This window comes from Xenopus tropicalis, chromosome 1 (genome assembly GCF_000004195.4).
Source record: "Xenopus tropicalis strain Nigerian chromosome 1, UCB_Xtro_10.0, whole genome shotgun sequence".
NCBI lineage: Eukaryota > Metazoa > Chordata > Amphibia > Anura > Pipidae > Xenopus > Xenopus tropicalis.
Window position 1 is genome coordinate 101,727,731 of NC_030677.2, and position 23,481 is coordinate 101,751,211.

The 23,481-nt window shown below is 38.9% G+C and overlaps 2 protein-coding genes across 6 annotated transcripts; one reads left to right on the plus strand and one right to left on the minus strand.

Moving 5' to 3' along the window:
* The first annotated feature begins 200 nt into the window (after positions 1-200).
* On the plus strand, positions 201-22,327 carry caps (calcyphosine). Of its 5 annotated transcripts, XM_012957609.3 has the most exons (7): positions 201-279; positions 2,682-2,728; positions 4,314-4,390; positions 16,739-16,878; positions 18,751-18,928; positions 20,628-20,837; positions 21,236-22,327. In XM_012957609.3, the coding sequence occupies exons 4-7, from the start codon at positions 16,742-16,744 to the stop codon at positions 21,335-21,337; spliced, it is 627 nt and encodes a 208-aa protein (XP_012813063.1). In that variant the 5' UTR covers positions 201-279; positions 2,682-2,728; positions 4,314-4,390; positions 16,739-16,741; the 3' UTR covers positions 21,338-22,327.
* Positions 1,068-5,606, minus strand: vmac (vimentin type intermediate filament associated coiled-coil protein). Its single transcript, XM_002938555.5, has 2 exons — positions 5,112-5,606; positions 1,068-3,769 (listed from the first exon to the last, which is right to left on the minus strand). The coding sequence occupies exons 1-2, from the start codon at positions 5,279-5,281 to the stop codon at positions 3,463-3,465; spliced, it is 477 nt and encodes a 158-aa protein (XP_002938601.1). The 5' UTR covers positions 5,282-5,606; the 3' UTR covers positions 1,068-3,462.
* Positions 22,328-23,481: the final 1,154 nt, after the last annotated feature.

A 23,481-nucleotide genomic window follows, 5' to 3' on the forward strand; every position in this document is an offset into this window, starting at 1 on the left:
TCCACTCCGCTCTTTATTGTTTTATTACCATTAAGGTTCTTTGCAATGTGATAGCAAAATCAGCAGCAGACACTCACACAGACCAAGCAACAGTCTTCTTAGTGTCACACCTAGTGGGTGTAAACATTTCACAATACCAATGTCATAATTCTAATGAACTTTGAATAGTGGGCAGGTTAAGGTTCACTTAAGTCAGTTATTAGCAGATTACTGAACAGAAGTATACCATTTTTCGGAAAAAGCAACAAGAATACAAATGAAATATCTCTGCTGTATCAAGTAAGGAGTTTTTTGTTTATAGCTGCTACTGGAGTAGAAGTAGTCTTGGAACACTGATAATTTAACATGAAAACTAAATATTCTAACATTCCATAGTTAGTATCAGGGTATTTAAATAGTTGATATATAACTTATATTTTCTCACCCAGACTTTTTGCTCCACAGCACCTAACTTAGAATATAATTGTCAAGCCATTTATCTGTTATAGGCAACAGCTATACAACCGGTAGGCTAGTTTCTTTGTTAGGACTGTTTGTTTATGGGACTGTTACCCCAGTTTCACTCAATATTTCTTTCTCAGAATAAATTAGGCATGGAGATCAAGATCACCAAATATTAAAATGTATCCTTAAAGTGGACCTGTCACCCAGACATGAAAAGCTGGATAATAAAAGCCATTTTCAAATTAAACATGAAACCCAAAATAATTTTTTTATTACCACATCCATACCCATTATAACAGCATTTTAAAATCCCAGCTGTCAATCATATAATGCCTGCCCCGCCTCTATGCCTTAGGCATAGAGGTGTGGCAGTCAGTTACTTTCACTTTCAATTCAGAACTACTTAAATGTTGCTGCACTGCTCACATTCCCCCTCCCTCCTCACCATGTAATTTTGTAACCAGTGCATGGACATGGGCATCAGGTCCCCCCATACTGGCACAGAAACAAGATATTGGCAGAATGCAATGCCGCTTTGATAACAGTGTCCACAAAATGGCCCCTGCCTGCTTGCTGCAATTGTGAATTCCAAGGCTGAAGAAAATAAGATTAAAATAATTGATATAGTGTAAGTAAAGTTTATTTTGCTTGCCAAACACAATAGAAAACAATATGAAATTATTTCTTAAGGTGACAGGTCCGCTTTAAATGTGTTCTTAATGTACAAGTGAAAATATTGCTCATTTCTTTGCATTTTTATTTCAGCTTAACATATAAAAACACATATTTTAAAAAGTATGCCCAAGTATCTCTATTTGTAATGTCACAATTATATATAAAGATGTTTAATGCCAAACAACTTTCCCAAATTGCTCTTTATTAAGGTAATTACAAAATATATAAAGTTTTCATCTGATATTATTTTAAAGGACAAGCAAAGTCTTCCTTCTAAATTTCTTACGAAAATGTTTCATTCCCATAGTCCTTAGTGCTTAGTCCTGCCTGTAGAATCTTCCTGCATTGTATGTAAAATGCACGTCTTTAGGTAACCCTTCCCAAAACATAAAACAAACTGAGCATCTTTACATGCCATCTAGATACAGCCAGAAGCAGAAATGGCTTGAGCCATATAAATGGACCCAGACATTTTTGGCAATGATAACAAATTTGAGTAATCTGTGCAATCAAGAGCAAGGTATTTGCTAAATTTTAGTAGCTTTTAACCTCATATGTAATAAAAGGCACAAAGTTTGTCCAGGAGAAGTAAGCAATAGCAACCAATAGGAGTTTTGCTTTTAAACAGGTGACCAGTAAATGATGATTGGTTGCTATGGGTTACTGCTACTGCACAAACTTAGTGCCTTTTATTATATAACCCAATTAGACTGATAACATTTAGACTTTCCTTGTCCTTTAAAATATAATTACGAACAATACATGTGCAACTCATCCCAAAATATGCCCCCCACACCAAAGAAACATGCAATAAATAATATTTACCTTAAGATATTTAATTACAAGATGTATTTGCATTATGGGTAACAGTAATGAAATCTATCCTCTTTTCAGGTCTCTTTTTTAGTGACCTATATAATGTCACAAGGCAAATGATGAAACACCTTGATGCTCAACTTTAGCAAGTACTAAAGGAAGTGGATATTTAATAATTATAGTTTTTGTGTTAAATGTTTTTAGATAAATATTTTATTGATGATGTCCCACAACTTAGCATTTTTCCTTTTTGCAAACTCGCACATGCTCACTAGGCTTACCCAGGCTTTTTATGCTGCCTGTTTAAGCACAGAATTTGTGTTTTTTTTTTTTTTGAGCTAAACAGGGAGCTACTACACACTTGGTCCTTGCAGGGTAGAAAATTAAATTACCAGAACACCGATAAAGAAAGGAACAAGACTTGTTTCCAGCAGGAAAAAAATTTGGTTGAGGTAGTACCTTTTGAACCAATGCACACTACAACATGGGTGGATTTTTACAGGTAGGACAGTTCCACCTAACCAGTGTTCAAACAAAATAAGCTCCCTTCATTAACTGTTAAAATCCACTGTTACAAGTTTATGGTTTAAATACATACAAAAAAGGTGATTATGTAGTGTACAGTTAAGCATTTTATATATCTTTTGACCAATACAAAATTGCATTAAAATATGTACAGTTACACTGGTCACATCTATTATCCCTGTTGCTTCTGACCGTTTTAATATGTTTTTTAACATTACCAGTTACTGCATGGTAGAACACTATTGGATACACAACTACCAGAATGAAGGTAAAAATTAACATTCAGGTTAAAAATGTTTTTGTGAATTAAAGCTATTCATCTTGCATAAGGTTTTCTCACTTTCTAAATAACCTCAAAAAGGGAAAATTCTGTCTAAAATTTTAAAAATTTTTCTGTAGGAACGTTGAACTTCTAGTTATGCCATTTATGAGGGAAAAAAGTAATTGCAATGGATCCCCTGTGGGACTGGGTCCTATTTTATAAGGAATTTTCAATATATATTGGTAATACAGGTTGATGACCGAATCTGTGTGCAATAATTTGCTGTGTGGGTGGGTCCAGTAACATCTTGTTACTTCACTGATAGAAGTGACTTTTATTTTAGGTGATGGAGCCCTGTATTGTAAATGAAGGCCTTGACAACTCATAAACTTATAGTCATTTTCCTTTTTATAAGGTGCGATTAATGAAGCATCTGAATGGGATATGATATGTTAAATCCCTGAGAAGAAGAATAAAAAAAAGTGCTCAAGATAGTTATAAAAGAAAGGCATATAGAATACAAACATAGAATGTAAACTCCACCTTCTTAATATAGATATCAAATATACATTAAAGAAGAAATGGGAAAAAAATCATAGCACATACATTATTTTGTTGTAATAAATGTACCGAACAAGATCAACTTCCATTTAGGATTCTTAAACAGGATTTGTGATTAGGAAGAAACTGTCCATTCCAGCACCAAGTGTTGCGACTAGTATAAATATAGACTAAATACATCAAACTGTTGTTCCAAAGAGAGTTTTTTCTATATCTGAGTCAAGATCATCTTCACTTTGTGGGTAGTCAGGGACTTTTGACAGACCATTACATCCTTCAGATATAGGAAGAGAAGTAACTCCCTCAGCCTCCACCATCAGAGAAACCAGGGCATCTAAGACTGGCCTACTATGACACATCTGAGCCAAGAGATGGCTGTGGTGTCTAAGTCGATCAAGCTCAATGTCTTTTTCCTTCATGGAGGCAATCAATCTTTGTGCCGTTTCCTCAGATTGTACCAGTCTCTTCTGGAGCTCAAAGATTTCCCTATAAAAGAATTAGACCATAACGATTTATTACTTTAAATGTTGCTATTTAAATGTACAGTTATATATGAAAATTCAAAGATCTATAAGTCTGCATATAAAACCATTCAACTTATATTTTTGTGCCTGGCTATGAAGGAAATGTGGAGAACATTGATCTGTTCTTGTACTGGGCTACTGTAATTGACAACAACTATAGTATCTATATACCACACAGTTTTATGTGCTTTTATTTTCAATAGTTATGAGTTTGAATTGAACTTTTGCTACTGAGAAAATCACACTTATTTTACACAGGGTTCTCAACAAGAATATCCTCGCATTAACAAAGGTGTAGCCACAAATAATTGATATATGGTAAACTACTCACAACAAAACTTAAACCAGCCCATAAGGAAAAAAGCAATAAAGATACTATGACATTGGAAACAGCAGGAAAGCTAGTGACCTATGGAATCCTTACGGCTGAGGATCAGCATGCAAAGCAATCACCATGACAACCTGCAAATGGAGATACGGTTGCTAAGGTATTTTGGCTTTTTCAGGTACAAAGATTGGTGATCTACTGTAGTTGAGACAAGGTGGATGATTGAACTAATGTACTTGACATTAGTCCAACAAGGTAAGCATTGGTTCTAAGACTGCAGCTATAATGTTACCTTGCTACTTGTTTTCCTTCCCATAAGCCTTTTTGCTCTCTTTCCTCACTTTAACACTATCCTATTTTAAAACTGTTACTGAAATCACACTTTAGTACAAAACATTGGCATAACTTAGGTTTAGAAGGTGTGCAACATAAATGTGCCCTTGACTGCACTACACAAAATAAGACTGCAAAACATCTTAATTGTGACTTGGGACCTTGATTTAAGCATCCTCAGTTAAGATAATCTTTTTAAACAATCAGGGACACTATTAAGTGCAAAGTTGCTTGCCTTCAATGATTGCAAATCCACAGCTCTGGTAGGTGCATTTTCTTTAAGTGTCCTTTATTTTTTGAATACCCTGGTAACCTTATTCTCAGTAATAGTGGCTCAGACATGGTGTAGAATCCTACAGTAAGATTATATTACAAGATTATACAGTAACTGGATATTGTGTAACTCCTATCACTTTAAATAACAATATTCTGGCTAATATTAGTAAGAAAATATCACCTTCAGTGGCTTTGTTCCTTTGTTGTTACCCAATAAAAGTATCAAACCTAACATTTGTTTTTGTAAATTAATTTCTTTTTTTTTTTACTTATCTGCTACACCATCACAACAAATTCTTTGGAAGGTTGGTAATATTAACTCTTCACTTGGGACTACTTTTGTCACTACTGTTTGTGTCCTACTTACCTATCTTTGCTGTCTGCGATTTCTCTGACAGCTGCTCGATACTGTTCATCTTTTCGGATTAGGCTCTCTGCTTGCTCCCTCACTGTGCTTTCCAGCTCTGCAACTCTGTTGTGAAGTGCAGCCAGGTGGGCATTTGCCTCTTTAATCTGCACTGGTGTCAAAACAGACATTGCGGCATTGGTAGGTACCACTATATGCTAACACAATGAATTAATTTATATCCTGCAAAAATTTTTGCAGATAGAGGAAACTCCTGTCATAACAAGTGATATACTTTCATCATTAAATCAGAAGCTCTTCTGGCTCTGTCAGTGCAAGTAATACTACACTTAAAACACAAATGATAACAGTGCGTCTATATAAGGTCACGTTTTAACCAGGAAACAGGAAAAATAAAAAGTTCTGTAAATATGTAACTTTCTGTTGCAGCCAGAAGTAGGAAGCGTCTGCACACCGGAAGCTGATTGGCTAAACTTGAGAACTGGGTAGGGGAAGTAGAGCAGATGTCGGCTTTGGTTGGGAGGAAGGCTTATACTCGGTAGGCTATGATTGGCTGATGCCTGCCAGGCCGGCATGCGATAAGCTGAGAGAACAAACAGTTTCTTATCCAGCGTATTATAGGTTGAAGCCAGAAGGAGGAAATCGCTAGTAGTTGTAACTGACATCTGAGGCAGAGTGAGATCATAGAGAATAGCTAGTGGCTACATGCAGAGCGGGCAGTTCTGGGCGGCATTTAGCTGTGCTAAAGGTGCTGGCTTTGTTTGCTTTAGGAGGATTACAGTCAGACGTAGAGTTGTGTGTGCAGGAAAGTGACAGCTGCAGAATGTCACACTGCTCCCGCCCTAGCAGCCAGCGTCCTACTGACACCTTTCACAACCTCTCTTTTTTCACATGTAGGTAGGAAAGTGCTTGTTTGTTCTGCAAATGCTTTGTTATCCCTCAGATTAAACCCCCTGATTTTCTAAATCCTGAGTAAACAAGGTTTTTTGTTTGTTACTGTTAACTCTGTATATACCAGTGGACTGGTGTACTTCTATTGAACTCAGTGCTTCTATAACTTTCTGTGATTTTTTTGGGGTGGGCATTTCATTTATGCAGGAGAACTATAAATTGTATTATTCTGTACAACCTGAGCTTTCTAAGGCTTTTCACACATGGCGTCATGGGTTTATTCTGTGTTCTACTGCTGTGAATTTTTTATGCTTCCCAACAGTGATGTGCAGGCTAGCCCGATACCCGCAGGACCTGCAGGTTTACCCACAAGTAGGTTTGGGCCGACCTAGGCACATCACTTGCAGGTTCAGGTTGAGCTCTTCTGTTCACCCTCCCCGTCTGCAGTCTAACACTGCTGGCTGCATCTTCCGGCTTCTGAATTTGTAGGTGCGCACCTTTTTGTGATGTCATTGTGGTGTGGGGTAGATACAGAGCATAAGCTGGGTTAAGGTTGGGTGCACATCACTAGCGGGAAGGCCCTTATATGGAAACTGTACCCCCAAACAGTGTAGGTCTCTACTGCATAAATAAGCTCATATGTAAAACCCTGCTTCATCTAAATAAACCATTTACATAAAAATAAACTTTTTTTAGTAGTATGTGCTACTGGGTACTCCTAAATAGAAAATTGTCATTTTAAGAATGAAGGGCCACCCCCCGGGATCACAGTTCACACAAACAAGCCAAGGCACACATACATGGTAGGCCCCATCAGCCACACTTCTTCCTGTTACAGTTAGAGCTGCATTATTTCTGGAAAGGTGATCTCTGAGGGAGCACACAGCCCATCACTAAATGGTGGATCAAGGGAAAGGATGTAAAAGGGCAATATTTACTGATATATATATATATATTCCAGATTGGTGAGATTCTTTAATAGGTCACTTAACATAATATAACATAACATATATATGAATGGCAAGATGCATAGGATTGCAGAACTATATAACCTGTACAGATCATTAAATTTAAAATATTGCACACAAAACTGTCAAACTTAAACAAGTATTCAAGAACAATTCAGTATGCAATAAAATCACTAAAATCCAATAAATCAAATGAAAGCAATACTTTTTTTCACATAGTAAGAATGGTTCTTTTGGTTAATAATAATTACACTTTAACCAAACATCATCAGAGCTCTTACATGAGTGGATGTTTCCATGTGTTTCATCACAAGGGAATGCAGGAATGAGGAGAGCCTATTTCCTATTAATTTGTACTCATAGTATGTTCCACCTGTGTTCATTGCTTGCTTGCACCAGAGTGACTAAGCAGTAATAGAAAATACAGGGCTGCCTTAACTCCTGCATTCCTCTGCCGTGGAACGTATGAAAGATCCCAAGAAGGGCAATGCAGGACCGAACATGGAGAACGTACTGCTGTTTAGTATTTCTGTGACAGTTTAAAGCTTACAGCTTGGCAGGAACATGAAACTAGATTTATACAGATCAAGTGGGGTTCTCAAGGATGATCACTTTGCATTTTAATGCTGCTCCTGGATCTGAACAGCAGAGAAAATTTTGTATTGAATGATAACAAAAGAAAAAGTGCAGAGACCAACAATGCCCGGGGCACTAGTTCTCTTGTAATGTAACATGCATGGCATGCTTTTGCACCCCTTAGCACTTCTGCCCCCAGGGTAACTTGATGACGCCTATAATTGTAGTGTTGAAAAATGGGGGGGGACAAGGCTGCAAACCCCTTTGCTTGCCTTGAAGTAAGTGGCTTGAAAAATAACATGCCACTGGGCCAGTGAGGGCACCGGGAATAAGAACCAGACCCGATCCCCGCCTACAAGTATTGGTGCTTCCCCACTGACCCCCCTTCCTCAATCATGGTGAAGTAAGTATAAGATACACGCAGAGTGGGGGAAGGGGCTCCAATGTATCAGAGCCTGCCAGTTGTCCTGGTGCATTGTATTTTCTTTTTAGAACTATGTCAAACTCAGGCTTATGGTAATCATTATACAATTCAGTTTATTCAGACTTTTGTCTCTTTTTGTATGCTGTATTCTAATGTGATTTTTTTTAACAGTGTGTGTGAAATACACACATAAAAAAGGGTGAGTGGTACAGGTATGGGACCCGTTATCCAGAATGCTGGGAACCTGGTGTTTTCCAGATCAAGGGGGCTTTTTGTAATTTGAATATCCATGCTTATGCCACATGGGGGCTGATCTTGGCCTGTGAGAAGTGCAAGCCAAGAATTAGCCCCAACACTGACATTAGCTTTCTTCTTTGTCTGCACCCAGAACCATTGTGTCGGCCTGGGTGCAGACTCTCCTGTGGTATTAGCCTAAAGGTGGCCACACACCTTCAGATCCGCTCGCTGGTGGCCATCTTCTCCCAATATCTCCCACCTACTGGTGGGCGATATTGGGCGAATCGGAATGATCGAATTAGAGCAATGGGTATAGAAGAAGTCGGATCGGAGACCACATCAACGAGCCGTTGCGGTCCCCGATCCGACTAGATTTTTTAACCTGCTCGATCGAGATCTGGCTGATTTCAGGGTCCGGGCCAGCCAAGCCATGACTCCTCCAGTTATATTGAGTAGGAGAAACAATAACTTATCTGAAAGCAGTTCCATTGTGTAGTGCTGGCTCTTTCATAAAGTTCAGAATCAGGCAGAATAAGAATAAGACTTAAATTGGTAGAGAGAATAATCAGAATCCCTTTAATTATATATATATATATATATATATATATATATATATATATATATATATATATATATATTACCATCAAGTACAAGGCACTGATTTATTTCAATAATTCATAGCTTTCTGAATAATGGGTATACATATAATGGATCCCATACTTGTCCTGCAAAACAGGTACTTATCATTAGTCTGTCAGGGATGTCATTCATGATGTCCTGGTTTTTTTTTTCTTCTGTGACACTATCTGCCTTTCTGACACTTTTCTGTTATAATCTGCTGCACGGTAAAAATTTTGTCACAGGACTCGGTGGCATTAATTAGCTTGCCATAAATAATAAGAAGTAAATGTGAAAGTTTATCGATAGAAGCAAAGGCTGTTTATCCTTACGTCCTCAACTGCATTTTCACTTTTTCATCAGATCCTTTTTTATTCTCCATATACACTATTAGTAGTAAGGTATAGTTTGCAGGGAATAACAATGTTGAGATACAAATATTATAACAATTGTGGGACTTGTCATTATTGTCTTGTGTCTAAGAGCTCTTGCCACCTATGGCCTCATATGCGTTCCCATGTGGTGGCCTACCCATGTGTAAAAGCCCTAAGAAACACACAATCACCCAACAAGACACAAATGCACAGACATACATTAGGTAAAACAAACATACAGATAACACGCCGACTCTTCTCTAGCCACTACCATTTACTGGCATGTTTCATCATCTGCAAATCCCAGTTCTCCAGAGAAGCTTTTGCTAAGCTTGTGCTCAAGGGATTCACAATCATCTCCAAGGTTTTTTCCAGTCATCTAAAGGACTTTGCCTGCACACTGGCTTTTTCTGCTTGCACAACGGCAATTTCCACCTGACGCAAGGGTTCAGATTCAGTTCAGCAGTCGGACGAAGCCATACTGAGGGATTCGATAAATTGGCCAAATACAAAAAACAAGGGGGTGCAACCCCAATATTAAAACTGTACACGTTTCATTGTACACGTTACACATTACATTGCAATTGCATGGGTATGGTAGGTACCATATTGCCTTATGGGCAGAAATGAATTGTAGAAGATGGTAGCCAACCACAACCTGTAGACAGCACTAGCAAATTCTCAAAAAAGTGTATTCAAATTGTACCTTATCTTATTGCTGCCTCTGCTTTGTTCATCTAGCTGGTGAACAAAGGAGAAGAGGCAATAATAGGTATGAATCAACTACTGGCCCCCAGATAAAGTCATATTGCTTTTTGGCACCATTTCCTTGTTGGGGGGGTACTTATTTACTTGCACTAGTCATTTTCAGTGCAGTACTCTGTCCTGATATATATAAACATAAGAGCTACGAATATCCAGTAAATTATGTGTCTGGTGATGTCATAAGTTCTAATTGATACTTAGTGATGTAAATCCTGTTATGTGACTCACTGGAACTTGTGTACCCCTGTTGTAAAATATGAGGATATTAGAAGTTACCAAGGAGTAACTTCCATGGTAACTCCTTGGTGACTTATAATATCTTTATATTTTACAATTGGGGGTACAGTATTCACTATATATATTATATAGCAAAAAAGTGGAAAGTTGTGCTCACCATTAAATATTACATTATTAGGGGGTTGCAATGGGACTGTGACCACAAAATTCATACAGACTGCACTGACCCATAATCAGTATATATATAGGACATTAAGACATTATGTGCATTAAGCTACTAAGAACTGCACTACCATTGGAACAAATCAGGGTTTCTTTTGTTATCTATATATATATGTACATAAATCTTGCAAATTCAAATAGGATGCTACAGAAGAGAAAGTTCCATGTTCAAGTCCATGTTCATTTGTAATACTTTAGAAAACAGAATAAATACATACTGTATGTACTGATAATTGATTTTTGCTGGTATAGCATCTAGAGTGCAGAATTAGCCTCCTTCATGCTCTTCTGGTGCCTGTAAGTGTTAACCCACAGACACAGCTTCTTCCCAGAAAACAGGTAAACATGAGTATAAGTCTAGCATATCTGTGGGGCCCCACAAAGGACTTTTGTCCCTTCTAACCTCTGAAAAAAGAAATAGTTCTCCTGTGCCAGGTTCTTATAATTAGCAGTGATGGGTGGGGTTGTGTCTGCTGTGAGTTCTGCAGTGTGCATGGTGACGCATTGAGATGCTGATGTTACTACGGATACAGGAGGTGTCTCTGAGTGGTAGTCAAGGCTGTAACTCTCAGTAAGGATCAGGTAGTGGGCCAGCACAGCTGCAGAAGCAAGGGCTTCACAAGTATAAAGAAGTTGCTTAACTGTCAGAGATAAACAGAAAGAGGTAAGATATTTCTGTCTGTATTTTCTGCACTACAAGTGTTACAGCAAAAAGATGACAGTGATTTATTATTTATCTTTGTTCACAGCAGATAATAATTGCCCATTTTTTCCAAGAGAGCATTTACATATGTACCAAAGTATATTAGAACCTTTGCTTGTAGTTATTTTAGGGTCATCAAATGTTAAAGGGTACCACTAGTGGTCCATTATGTTCACTATATGGGCAAAAAAGAATAGCTGAACAGGAGTGTGTGTGTGATTAGTAAGGGAAATGAAAGTGGGATTAAGGCACTGCAAATGCTGATTAAAGAGGGAAAGAGTTATATACTGTAGATACCAGAACTGTTAACAGCAATATCAGAACAGAAGGCAGAGGAATCAATTTCCCTTAGCCCATCTCACTGTCTTCTTCCCTATTACAATGGACAGATTACAGATTGCAAGAACATTGTTGTAAGCAAAATCCCCACCCCCTGTCTTGCTGAAATAACACAAAGTTCTGTCAAGAACTCCTTAAGCTGTATGGTTTTGTATAATGTGGATAACACAGTGTAGTAATATGTAACCAAGTGGTAAAATATATACGTCAAAGCTGTTTAGGTGTCTAGATTTTATTGAATGCCAAGAGGATGTTATTTCATCCCTGTTTTCTTGTTTAAACAGAGGAGAACAATAGGAAAATATGTAACAATGTACAGTCCAGTCTATGGTGCACAAGTATAGAACAAGACAGGGAAGAGGAATGCCCAAAACATTTGTGCATTCATTATGTTTGGTAAAACATCATTTATATAGTATATGGCTAGATACAGCCATAAACTAGCTATGCTTCCACTGATTGATTATCTCTGTGAAACACATAACAAAGGCATAGCTTTAAGTCGATAAGCCATGTTGCAAATTAGAGTTGGGGGTGTGGTTACCTCCTTGTTACTTCTAACCCATTTCCCAAACACTACTAGTTTTATAATAGTATTCTTCTATATGGACACAGTGGCGTAGCGTGGGCTTTCGTCGCCTGGGGCTGACCGGAAATTTGCCGCCCCTCTATTTAGTTATTCTTAAAAAAAATAGACAAAATAAAAAAAGCAGCATTAAATTTTTTTTTTTTTTTTTTTTTTTTATTGAATTTGAAATGCGGTGCGCATGTCATAATTGTCAAAAGTGGATTCAGCTGTGCGTCCGTGGCTGCCCATGGTGGCAGGGCCGCCATCAGAAATCACGGGGCCCCTCCCATCACGGGGCCCCTCCCATCAGTACAGGACACACAGACATAAAAAGTATTAGGGTCACCCTACCACAGTGTAGGGTCAGGCCCCCCTAACGCTCCCCCTAACGCTATTCTGGCCACGGTCCCCCCATACAACTGCCCCATAGACAGTACCCCCATACACAGTGCCCCCAATTGCCCCATACACAGTGCCCCCCACACACATTGCCTCCAATTGCCCATAGAAAGTGCCCCAATTTCCCCATAGACAGTGCCTCCAATTGCCCCATACACAGTGTCCCCATAGACAGCCCCCTCCACACAGTGCCCCCAATTGCCCTTAGACAGTGCCCCCAATAGGAAGTGCCCCCATACACAGTGCCCCAATTTCCCCATACACAATTCCCCCATAGACAGTACCCCCCAAAGACCTTGCCCCCCCCACAGAAAGTGCCCCCATACACAGTGCCCCAATTGCCCCATACACAGTTCCCCCAATAGAAAGTGCCCCCATACACAGTGCCCCCATAAACAGTGCCCCCAATTGCCCCATACAAAGTGCCCCCAATAGGAAGTGCCCCCATACACAGTGCCCCAATTGCCCCATACACAGTGTCCCCATAGACAATACCCCCCAAAGACCTTGCCCCCCAATAGAAAGTGCCCTCATACACAGAGCCCCAATTGCCCCATACACAGTGCCCCCAATAGGAAGTGCCCCCATACACAATACCCCACAAAGACCTGGCCCCCCCCATGGAAAGTGCCCCAATTTCCCCATAGACAGTAGCCCCCACACAGTGCCCCCAATTTCCCCCATAGTACATACCCCCAACAGACCATCGGCGGCGGCTCCTTCTCTCTTACAAGCAACAGGCGCTTCTATAAGGTTGCGCCTCGTCACTGACGTGTGACGTCATACGCACGGGCGCAACCTTATAAAAGCGCCTGTTGCCTGTAAGAGAGAAGGAGCCGCCGCCGCCCCTTCTGATACGCCGCTGGGGCCATGGCCCCCTCGGCACCCCCCTCGCTACGCCACTGTATGGACATAAACCTAAAATGATCCTCCAAATTGCAGAGTTTTTCAGAGTCAAATTGTTAATATAATAAGGTGAACTGATTAAAACAGCTAGATATGGCATAGATTTGAATCAGAGATCAATATGTACTAAAGTAACAATTTGTGGACGAGTCCCTAATTTATCTAACAGTTCTGTTATATTTGTTATTGATATGCTGTCAATGCTATTTTCAAGATGGTTGATTTCACCCAACAGGTACACAGGCATGACCAATAATGATCTTGATTATATTACTGAGAAATCATATTGCTTCAACATGATGACTTTTTTTTTTGCAATAACCTTTAACTTTGAATTAAATAGTTTATTATCTTTAATCAGAGAGCAAATATATATGCTACAAATACATAATCAGTAGACTAGGATATGTCAGGGTAACACCTCCCCTAAACATTTCCATTCAGATCAGCATTATTTGGCCATTCATGAGGATTAATAAATTGGACAGAACATGACCTTCCTGTCTGTGGATAACAGAAATGTTGGCTGATTTGTGAGGGTGGTATGGGTAGTGTAAATAGGAGGCACTTTACAGCAGCAAGTAAATGGCAAATAAGCCAACCCACATGTGATTGTGAATAACCTATGGTGTACTATAGAGGTGAGATTATCAGAAGCATCATTTATCAAATAAGCACCTTATTATACTACTTCCTACAGGATTTATTAGTTTTATATGGCTTCCAATCCTATAGATATATATCTTTATATTTCACAATAGTGGGCACATTATTCACTATATATATCCATATATGTGAATAGTGCAAGTTGATTTCACTGTGCATGTCCAATGTTTTGCATCCTTATCCCCCTTGATAAAGATCCCAGCATGGACCGAAATGTTGGACATGTTGCACAGTGAAATTAGCACTATTTACATATATGATGTGCTGATCCTTCTTGCAAGTTTGCAATATCTACTTTTTTTGGTCAAGCACCCATTATTTTGAATTGGATACAGTGCAGACACACATCTGGACCATATATGTATATATATACAGAAAATAATCATCTGTGGCCAGCACACCCTTCAATGCTTTATCAAAAATTTATTGAAAATATATTGTTAAAACTGACGTTTCTTGTCCTCATTAGGACCTTTCTCAAGGATAAAAAACAATAGTCAATAGTGTATATATATACATATATGGTCCAGATGTGTGTATATATATATATATATATATATATCAATTTTTTTTATTTAATTTTTTTTTTTGCATTGTATGTATGTATAACTTTATTTATAAAGCGCCACAAGGGTACGCAGCACTGTACAATCTTACAATATACAAAATTACACACAGGGAGGACAAGTGTTATAATAAATACAGGATCCCTGCCCTGGCAAATCTTTGAGTAAGACAGTTTTGTGGCATACTTTTGAATAGTGAGATGAATCAAAATAAATCACTTGTGTTCTTAACAGTACACAAACATTATTAGTCCCTAATGCACAGAAGACGTTAATGATGTGCTGTTTATAGCTGCTGATCCATACATTCCTGGATACAATGACAGAACAAACCACACAGCAACTGGCAAGGGAATGGCTGTGTGAAAGAACATTCATAACAGAAAGTCACTAGCAACAAACACAAGACTGACTTTTGCTGCAAGTGCCATTTAAAAAAAAACAGGCAGGAATTAATATTTCATCCTTGGGCAAATTGGAGATATCTTCAGATGGGAGTTTTTACTCTTCTCTTGAACAGCTAGAAGTTAAGTAGGATTCACTTAAACAGAAATTTAACTTGTTGGATGCATACCTTTAAAACCATATCTACTGCCCAACTGTCTCTGCTAAGGAGAACAAGGTATAAATAAGTTTATGCAAAGAGATGTACACACATTACAATATACAAAATAGCTCAAAGAGCTATCATTGTGGAAAGATAGGGTAGTTAAACTTTGTACAGCATGGTTTTCTTACACAGGTAATTGGTTGAGCTGAAGCTCAGCAAATTATCAAGAGCTGTGGTTTTACTTGGTATGATTGTTGACTGGAGGAAACCAAGTCATTAATAATATTATTATAACAGGTATTTATAAAGTGCCAACCTATTCTGCAGTGCAGTGCAATAAATGTGCGTATACACTGAACATTCAAATTACAGTATGCCCATGTATATAAGGAAATCCATGCTCACAGGTTTTATCTTGGCCAAAAAGTTGAATGCAAAGCCAATGTTTCCACTGTTACACCAGCCTTTTTCAAGGTGCAAAAAACACAACAAAACCCAATTAAAACCCCTACTGCAGGGAAAAATATTGGTGATGTCAATATTACATCATATTTATAAAACACAGTATGTGATATAAACACAAAAAGTGCAACAATTTTTGTATATGCATAGTGCATTATTAAATCTGCTTATCTAGGCATGGCACGGGTTTATACCACATACTGTGTCTCATCATGAAGGATCATTCCACACGTCCACGAAAGCAGCAAGGCAGGGTTTGATGCTGACAGTGACATTATTAGAATGACTGCTGCTACTAGAATGCATGTACAAGGAGAGAGACACCAACAAATTGAACATTGCCAATGTTATTGTTATTGTAAACAGGGCAATCTATCTAGTGACTCTTCTTTAATAGGTTGATGGAGTTCTTCTCTAGAAGCTGTTGAAATTCAACTGCCAGCATGCCCTAACCAGGTTATCTAGTCTAGTGGATGAAAGTTGACAGTTTTACTTCCAGTCAATGTGTGCCCAGAACTAGGAAATCTATACCCCCAAACAATGTAGGTCTCTATTGCATAAACAAGCTCATATGTAAAAACCTGCTTCATCTAAATAAACCATTTGCATAAAAATATACTTTTTTAGTAGTATGTGCTATTGGGTACTCCTAAATAGAAAATTGTAATTTTAAGAATTAAGGGCTGACAAACAAGCCAAGGCACACATACATGCTAGGCCCCATCAGCCAATTAATGGACAGAGTTCTGCCTTTTGCTTTCACGCTTCTTCCTGTTACAGTTAGAGCTGCATTTTTTCTAGCCATGTGTTCTCTGAGGGAGCACACAGCCCATCCCAAAATGGCAGATCAAGGGAAGGATTTAAAAGGGCAATATTATCCTCACAATCCAAGTATGGGATATATTATTTCTTATGGTACCCACCATTTATTGAATCATGAGACATCAGTAAGCACAAATTATAACTGATAAGATCACTAAGCACTATTGATGTGTTTTACAGATATTTATGTTTTATAATTCTAACAAGCTTTGTCATATTACAGCAACTTCCACTTTTACTGCCCACTAACTAAAAAACATTAAAGCCCTATGAAATGGTAACCTAAGGCTCACATTTTCATCTTTTGTCCTCCCACCTTTTCTTTCTCTAATAGCTAATGGCTTCAATGACACAACTTGAAAGAGAGATGATGGCTAAAGCTCAACGGCAGTATCCACAATGTCAGGATCCTGTGGAGAAGCTAAGGCTGCAATGTCTAGCAAGGGGGGCATCTGGGATAAAAGGCCTGGGCAGGTAAATCTTAAGAGAAGACTTGGTTTGTTTACTAGTATTATGTGGTGTACTGTTGTTTATAGCTTCAACCAAGGTCTCACTTGGGGTCAGGGCAGCATGCAAAGAGCAAGAAATTGATGCAATCTGCTGTGGGTTTTTTGCACTTTTCTCCCTGCACCTAAAAAATTGCAACAGGAGTGCAGAGACCTTTGTCCCTCAACCATGAATACATTGCTGCCTATATTTGGCAGTGCTGTGTTTATGAGGGGTGGGGGGACAAACCAGGCACACTGCTACCATGAGGCAAGGTGAGAACCTTGCCTCAGTCGGCAGTGAATGCCAGTTACTAGGGCTGACACATAGATGCCTCTGGTAACTTTAAGACCCAAATTTTATCTTTTTTAAAACAGAAATTCACTCTTGTAGTGCAGAGAGCGCAATAACACTCTGCAATAGTGATGCGTTCCCCCCCCAGAACCTGCTTAGAGCCCAGAGCGGGTGAGGAGGACAGCATGGGGGCTGCTGCCTCAGCCCCAGGAACACTGCAAGGAAAGTAAGCATCCAACTCCAACCCCTATCTGTCCTTATTCAGACCAACAAGTTAGGGAGTGCTGTAAGCCCCAGACTGCAAAGGAGCTCTGTATAGGGCTGCCCTCTACCTGTCCTCTATTTTGTGTGCAGTGTCGGACTGGGCTGAGAAAAAACCCAGTGGGCCCTGCCGACCCAGTCCTGCTCCCACGACCACCATGGGGAAGGGGGGCAGTCCCAGGAATGGGGCTTTTTAGTTGTTGGGCCCAGTCGTGCTACACATAATTGATTAGCTTACCTGTTTAAGGCAGGAAGAGCTCAACCTGAACCCTGGCCACAATCCAGCTAATCAAGTAAATGCAGCACCGCAGGGCTCCTCTTAGGGGGGAAGATTCGTGACTGGGGTAGGAAGCCTCTGAGGTAGCAGTCCTTTTGTGCCCAGACACCACAATTCGACACTGTGTGTGTAGAAATTAGGGTGTTCTGACGGCGCAGGCCATAATAAAGCCCTATACATACAGGACATGGCTGCAGTGGTATAACAATTGGGCACAGCATCCCCCGCAAAAAAAAAAAAAAAGCTGAACCCACAGTCTACTTCCTCTATAGTTACGTAACCGTAGGGCTGTCTTGCGCTCATCAGGACTTTGCTCTGTATTCAGCTAGGTGCAGAGCACATCCAAACTCTAGATGCAAGTGACTTTAAAATGAGATTCTGCTATGCAGATAACCATCTCTAAACTACACCCCTGAAGTGTAATAATCACCTTAAAGGAACAGTAACACCAAAAAATGAAAGAGCTTTAAAGTAATAAAAATATAATGCACTGTTGCCCTGCACTGGTAAAACTGGTGTGTTTGCTACAGGAACACTACTATAATTTATATAATAAGCTGCTGTGTAGCCACGGGGGCAGCCATTCAAGCTGGAAAAAAGGAGAAAAGGCACAGGTTACATAGCAGATAACGGATAAGTTCTGTAGAATACAATAATGCTTTATCTGTTATCTGCTAAGTGCCTGTGCCTTTTCTCCTTTGAATGGCTGCCACCATGGCTACATAGCAGCTTATTTATATAAATTATAGTAGACTTTCTGAAGTAAACACACAACTTTTACCAGTGCAGGGCAGTAGCACATTATATTTTAGTTACATTTATACACTTTCATTTTTTGGTGTTACTATTCCTTTAAAAAGTAAGCAGCAAGTCAAACAATAGAATGTAGCAGCAGGAATAACCTTCTGGATATAGCCTTTAAAGAGATATACATAATACTAGGTCTTGCATATGTATTCCTTTATTCTAAGGGCAAGTAGGTTTCTTATTCATATCTGTGTGTCTCCTTCTCTATTCGTCTATAACAGAGCTTTTAGAATAATGGATGATAACAGGAGCAGTACTCTAGATCTCGAGGAATTTTCCAAGGGTCTTCAAAATTTTGGCATCTCACTGCAGCCTTCAGAAGTTCTGGATATTTTCCATCAGTTTGACACAAATGGAAATGGAACTATAAATTTTGATGAGTTCCTGATCTCAATTAGGGTAAGAGAAGATGGAGTGTTTATGTGAATGACTGGCGGAGGTAGACTGCGTCATATACAATGTAACTAAACACAGATGGTCTCTCCAAATATAATTGTGAGGTTTGACCTGTAAGATGCCCATGTAATAAAAGGCACTAGGTTTTCTCAGTAGCAGTAACCCTTAGCAGGCAATAAGATATTTCCTTTTAAACAGATGACCAGGTAATTCTACCTGCTGATTGGTTGCTATGGGTTATTGCTTCTGGACAAACATAGTGCCTTTTATTACATAACCCCCTTTGTTGTAAAGGTTTCAATTTTTAAATAAATCAGATTGGGCAAAATTGATTTTTCAAACAAAATTGTATTTTTTCCTTCATTCCACCACATGGGAAATTCTGTCAGGAACACACCACTCTCAGATGCGTATGACACGGGACGGGGCAACAAGGGGTTACGCTCAGTCACCTTTCACACAGGTTAGACTAACATCAAGCACCTCCAAACACACCACCGCCCCAAATAACTATTCACTGCCACCATCTATCATTAACAGGCGATAGAAACCCAATTACACAAATATATCACACAAGCTTTCTCTCACTGTAAGTAGGGTTAGTTTCCGCTAATTCAACACACTCCAGCAGCCACAGGGTTAAAATTACAGTCAAACACACTCTCCTGCTAGCAGTCAACTAGTTAATTAGCATCTACACAGAACCTGCCCTCTACTCAATACACCATACAGCCAAGCAGTTAATATATTTAGGCCCGAGCATTTGGGGATCTTTATAGAGCCAAAGGACATAACATATTAAATTTTATATTTAATATTACAAAGGTAAACAGTGCATTTAAAAAGGTTTTACAAAAAGAGGCATATATATACAAACAGTAAAATAAAATAAAAGGAAATAAAACACAGAGAGACCCTATGTACGTTAGCGAGTTATCTTTTGTGTCCTCCTGAGGCAAGAGTTTGGAAAATTGAGCCCACACTCCAACAGAAATTTGGAACCTCAAAATATGAGCTGAAGAATACCTGGGCCTGTGTGCTTTTTATCCCCCCCCCCCCATTACCATATGCATGAGGAGGGAGTGTCCAGAAACTTGTCACATGACCCCCCCCTTGTAGAGAGCTGCACTTCTCATGCCAGTTTCTTGTCATATAATATAGGTACTTGCCAGTAACCAATATTTTCATGAAAATAGGGGCTTGTTTTAACCCATATGTGGGCGATCAGAATGATACAAAACATGAGGGGTGTCCCAGTCCCCCAGAAACTATCCCTCCTAATTGGCGGGTATAGGTAGTCCCTGTTTGGTATCATTGGGAAGCATGGGACCTCCTCATAACCAATATATGATTTATGAGGATGTGAACCTTAAAGCAAAGGAGATATGGATCCCTTTCTATAATCCATATTTTCTGTATGCTGTTCTCCCCTGCTGTTCTTCTAGGTCCACAACTGCCTTTCTTTGGTCAACAGATCAAAGAAACCAATGGCCTCAGGTTTTCTGCCCACAAATGGCTGGCTTCGCTTTGTCTGCTCACTCTGCTGAATTTGTCACCTTCCCACAGTCCCTTGTTGCATATTTAATTAAGGGTCTCTGTGGCAGCCTGCAACCAGATGTTGATAGGGTTTAACCCTTTGCCATGCCAGGGCAATATTGCCTGGGCATGACACTATCGTATATATTTTCTTGTGTCGCTACAGCCACCAATGTCCAATGCTCGCAGACAGGTCATACTTGATGCCTTTAAAAAAATGGACCGTACTGGGGATGGTGTAATAACAATTGAAGATCTCAAGGGTGTTTACAACCCCAAATTTCACCAGAAATACCGTAATGGAGAGTGGAATGAGAGGCAGGTTTTCCAGAATTTCTTGGACAACTTTGATTCTCCCAATAACAAAGATGGACAGGTATGTATAACACTCAGCACCAAGGGGGTGATTTATTATAACTTGGTAGAAATTAGCATGGGAAAACATTACTGTTTCTTATATATAACATATTATTTTCCGTGCTGGAGCAATGAATTCATTTAGGTGTGCAGTAAATTATAATTATATTATAATAACTCAGCATACCTTTCCTAGTATGCATATTCCTTGGTGGCCCATATTCAGTAGTAGGTGGAGAAGTTTTTTTGTTTATGTGAGACATACGAACAAATCAGGGACTATGCTAGGTAATTGGACTTAAGGTGCAGAATAAAATATGCCAAAATGCTGATACTAAACATAAGAAGAAACATAAAGTAAAAGTAAATGTGCTAGTATAGGCTTTGTAAAGGTGCTACAATTGCTTTTTCTGGCAGGTAACAGAAGAGGAATTCCTCAATTACTACAGCGGCGTGAGCGCATCTATAGACAGTGATGCTTACTTTGTGGTTATGATGAAGAACGAGTGGAAGATTTAGGATAGTAAAGAGTACTCAAAAAATATTAGTCTGTAACTCTGCTTTCCCCTTAGGTGTATGTACCAAGCATGGCTTAGATATATGGGTTACAGTTTATTTCTAAATATAGCCATAACACTTTTTTAATAGTAATTGCAAAAGCAATTAATTCATTTATATGACTAACTTGCAATCTAGAGAGACAAGATATATACACAGTAATATAGTACTTTGCATAGCAAAATTATAACAAAAAGCTGCAACATTACTTGATGATTGCTTGATCACTTGATGCGCACCACTGTAAACTACTGGACACCATGTTCCTGATGTCAAGTTATTGAAAGCAATTCCTATTTATATTTCATTTACTTAAACCAAACACCATCCCCTTTGGACTCAACATACAAGTTTAGAGACTCCAGACCCAGACTTGCAATCTGTGGATTCTGGCAAATGCCAGAGGGGCTGCTGTAAGATGCCATAGACACTCAATATTTATTGGGCTGGTGGGGGCTGTTTGAGCCTCTCTGTACCTGAAATGCCAGGGCCTATTTTAAATCCCAGTCCAGGCCTAAGAGATGCCACATCCAACATTTCACTTTTCACACCTAATAATTTGTCATCTACCTCAAACAGTTCTTTCACCTAGTGACTTAATAAAACCTGGAAAGAAGGCAGGACTGAGAATAAAAAAGGTGGGGGGGGGGAGTCACCAGAGCGCTTTATATAATTACACAGAGAGTATCGTTGGATTGTAACCTTTACTGGTGCAGGGGCTTATTGTATAGTATAATGTATGTAAAGTGCTGTGGAATAAGACAGTGCTTTACAAGGGTTATGGCCATGAATACTGGGATAGATTATAATGCCTGTTTTAATATTGCTAAGTACAATGAAATAACCTGCCTTTAGTTCATTAAAGGCCAAAAACACCATATAATTTACAGTATATAAATTTATAGATTATGTCTGTCATTATCTGCAAATAAAATATTTCTTGAATAATCAGCTTTGTAGTCAATATCTGACCAGGGGCTTGTTGGACGAGTTAAACAATCCAGTGTTCAAGAGGTACGGCGGTTTATAGGTGCAGTTCATGGCTGGCCTAAGGACAACCTGGCTAAATGATTTTCATATATATGGCTAGCTAAAGGATGTTTTTTTTTCAGTGCATAGAGAATATACAAAAAAATCTATTACCGTAAATATTGAACCAAGTAAAATAACTTTACACTGGATTACATATTGATTCTTCAGAGGAACTGTGGGAACAGAAAGAGTAATGTGATTTTCTCTCCAATAAAAGTCCTGCTTTATGACCTGAACCATAGGCATCAAAAAGGGAGGGTCTAACTTAAAGGGGTGGCTCACGATCATTTTTACTACAGTTATGGGATCCCTTATCTGGAAACCCATTATCCAGAAAGTTCCAAATTAAGGAAAGGCCATCTCTCATAGACTCCATTATAAGCAAATCATTCTAATTTTTAAAAATGATTCCCTTTCTCTCTAATAATAAAACAGTACCTTGTACTTGATCCCAACTAAGATATAATTAATCCTTATTGGAGGCAAAACATGCCTATTGGGTTTATTCAATATTTAAATTATTTTTAGCAGACTTAAGTTATGAAGATCCAAATTATGCAAAACCGCAGGTCCCAAGCATTCTGGATAACAGATCCCATACCTGTATGTAATAGAATGGGCAATTCTAAGCAACTTTTTAATTGGTCTTCATTATTTATAGTTTTTGAATTATTTGCCTTCTTCTAACTCTTTGCAGCTTTTGAACAGGGCTCGCTGACCCCTGCAGCCAGCAATAGGGTTTCTATTGCTCTGTGAAATTACAGTTTAATAGTTATTGCTACTTTTTAGTACTTATTTATCTATTCAGTTCCTCTCCTATTCATATACCAGTCTTTCATTCAAACCACACCCTGGCTGTTAAGGTTATTTGGATCCTAGCAACCAAATAGCTGCTGATACTCCAAATGGGTGAGCTGCTGAACAAAAACTAATTAATTAATGTTTAAATAATTGTTAATAGACAAAGTGTAGATCAAAATTACAGAATGACCCCTTATCCAGAAGACCCCAGGTCCCAAGCATTCTGGATAACAGGTCCCAAACCAGTATTTCATATTTGGACCTTACACCTA

Excerpts from the sequence above, each read along its gene's own strand:
- caps (XM_012957609.3), top strand. The coding sequence starts at position 16,742 with ATGGCTTCAATGACACAACTTGAAAGAGAGATGATGGCTAAAGCTCAA. Across the intron at positions 18,929-20,627 it reads AGTTCCTGATCTCAATTAGG|CCACCAATGTCCAATGCTCG; the intron begins GTAAGAGAAGAT and ends GTGTCGCTACAG. Across the intron at positions 20,838-21,235 it reads CCAATAACAAAGATGGACAG|GTAACAGAAGAGGAATTCCT; the intron begins GTATGTATAACA and ends TTTTTCTGGCAG.
- vmac (XM_002938555.5), bottom strand. The coding sequence starts at position 5,281 with ATGTCTGTTTTGACACCAGTGCAGATTAAAGAGGCAAATGCCCACCTG. Across the intron at positions 3,770-5,111 it reads ATCGCAGACAGCAAAGATAG|GGAAATCTTTGAGCTCCAGA; the intron begins GTAAGTAGGACA and ends ATTCTTTTATAG.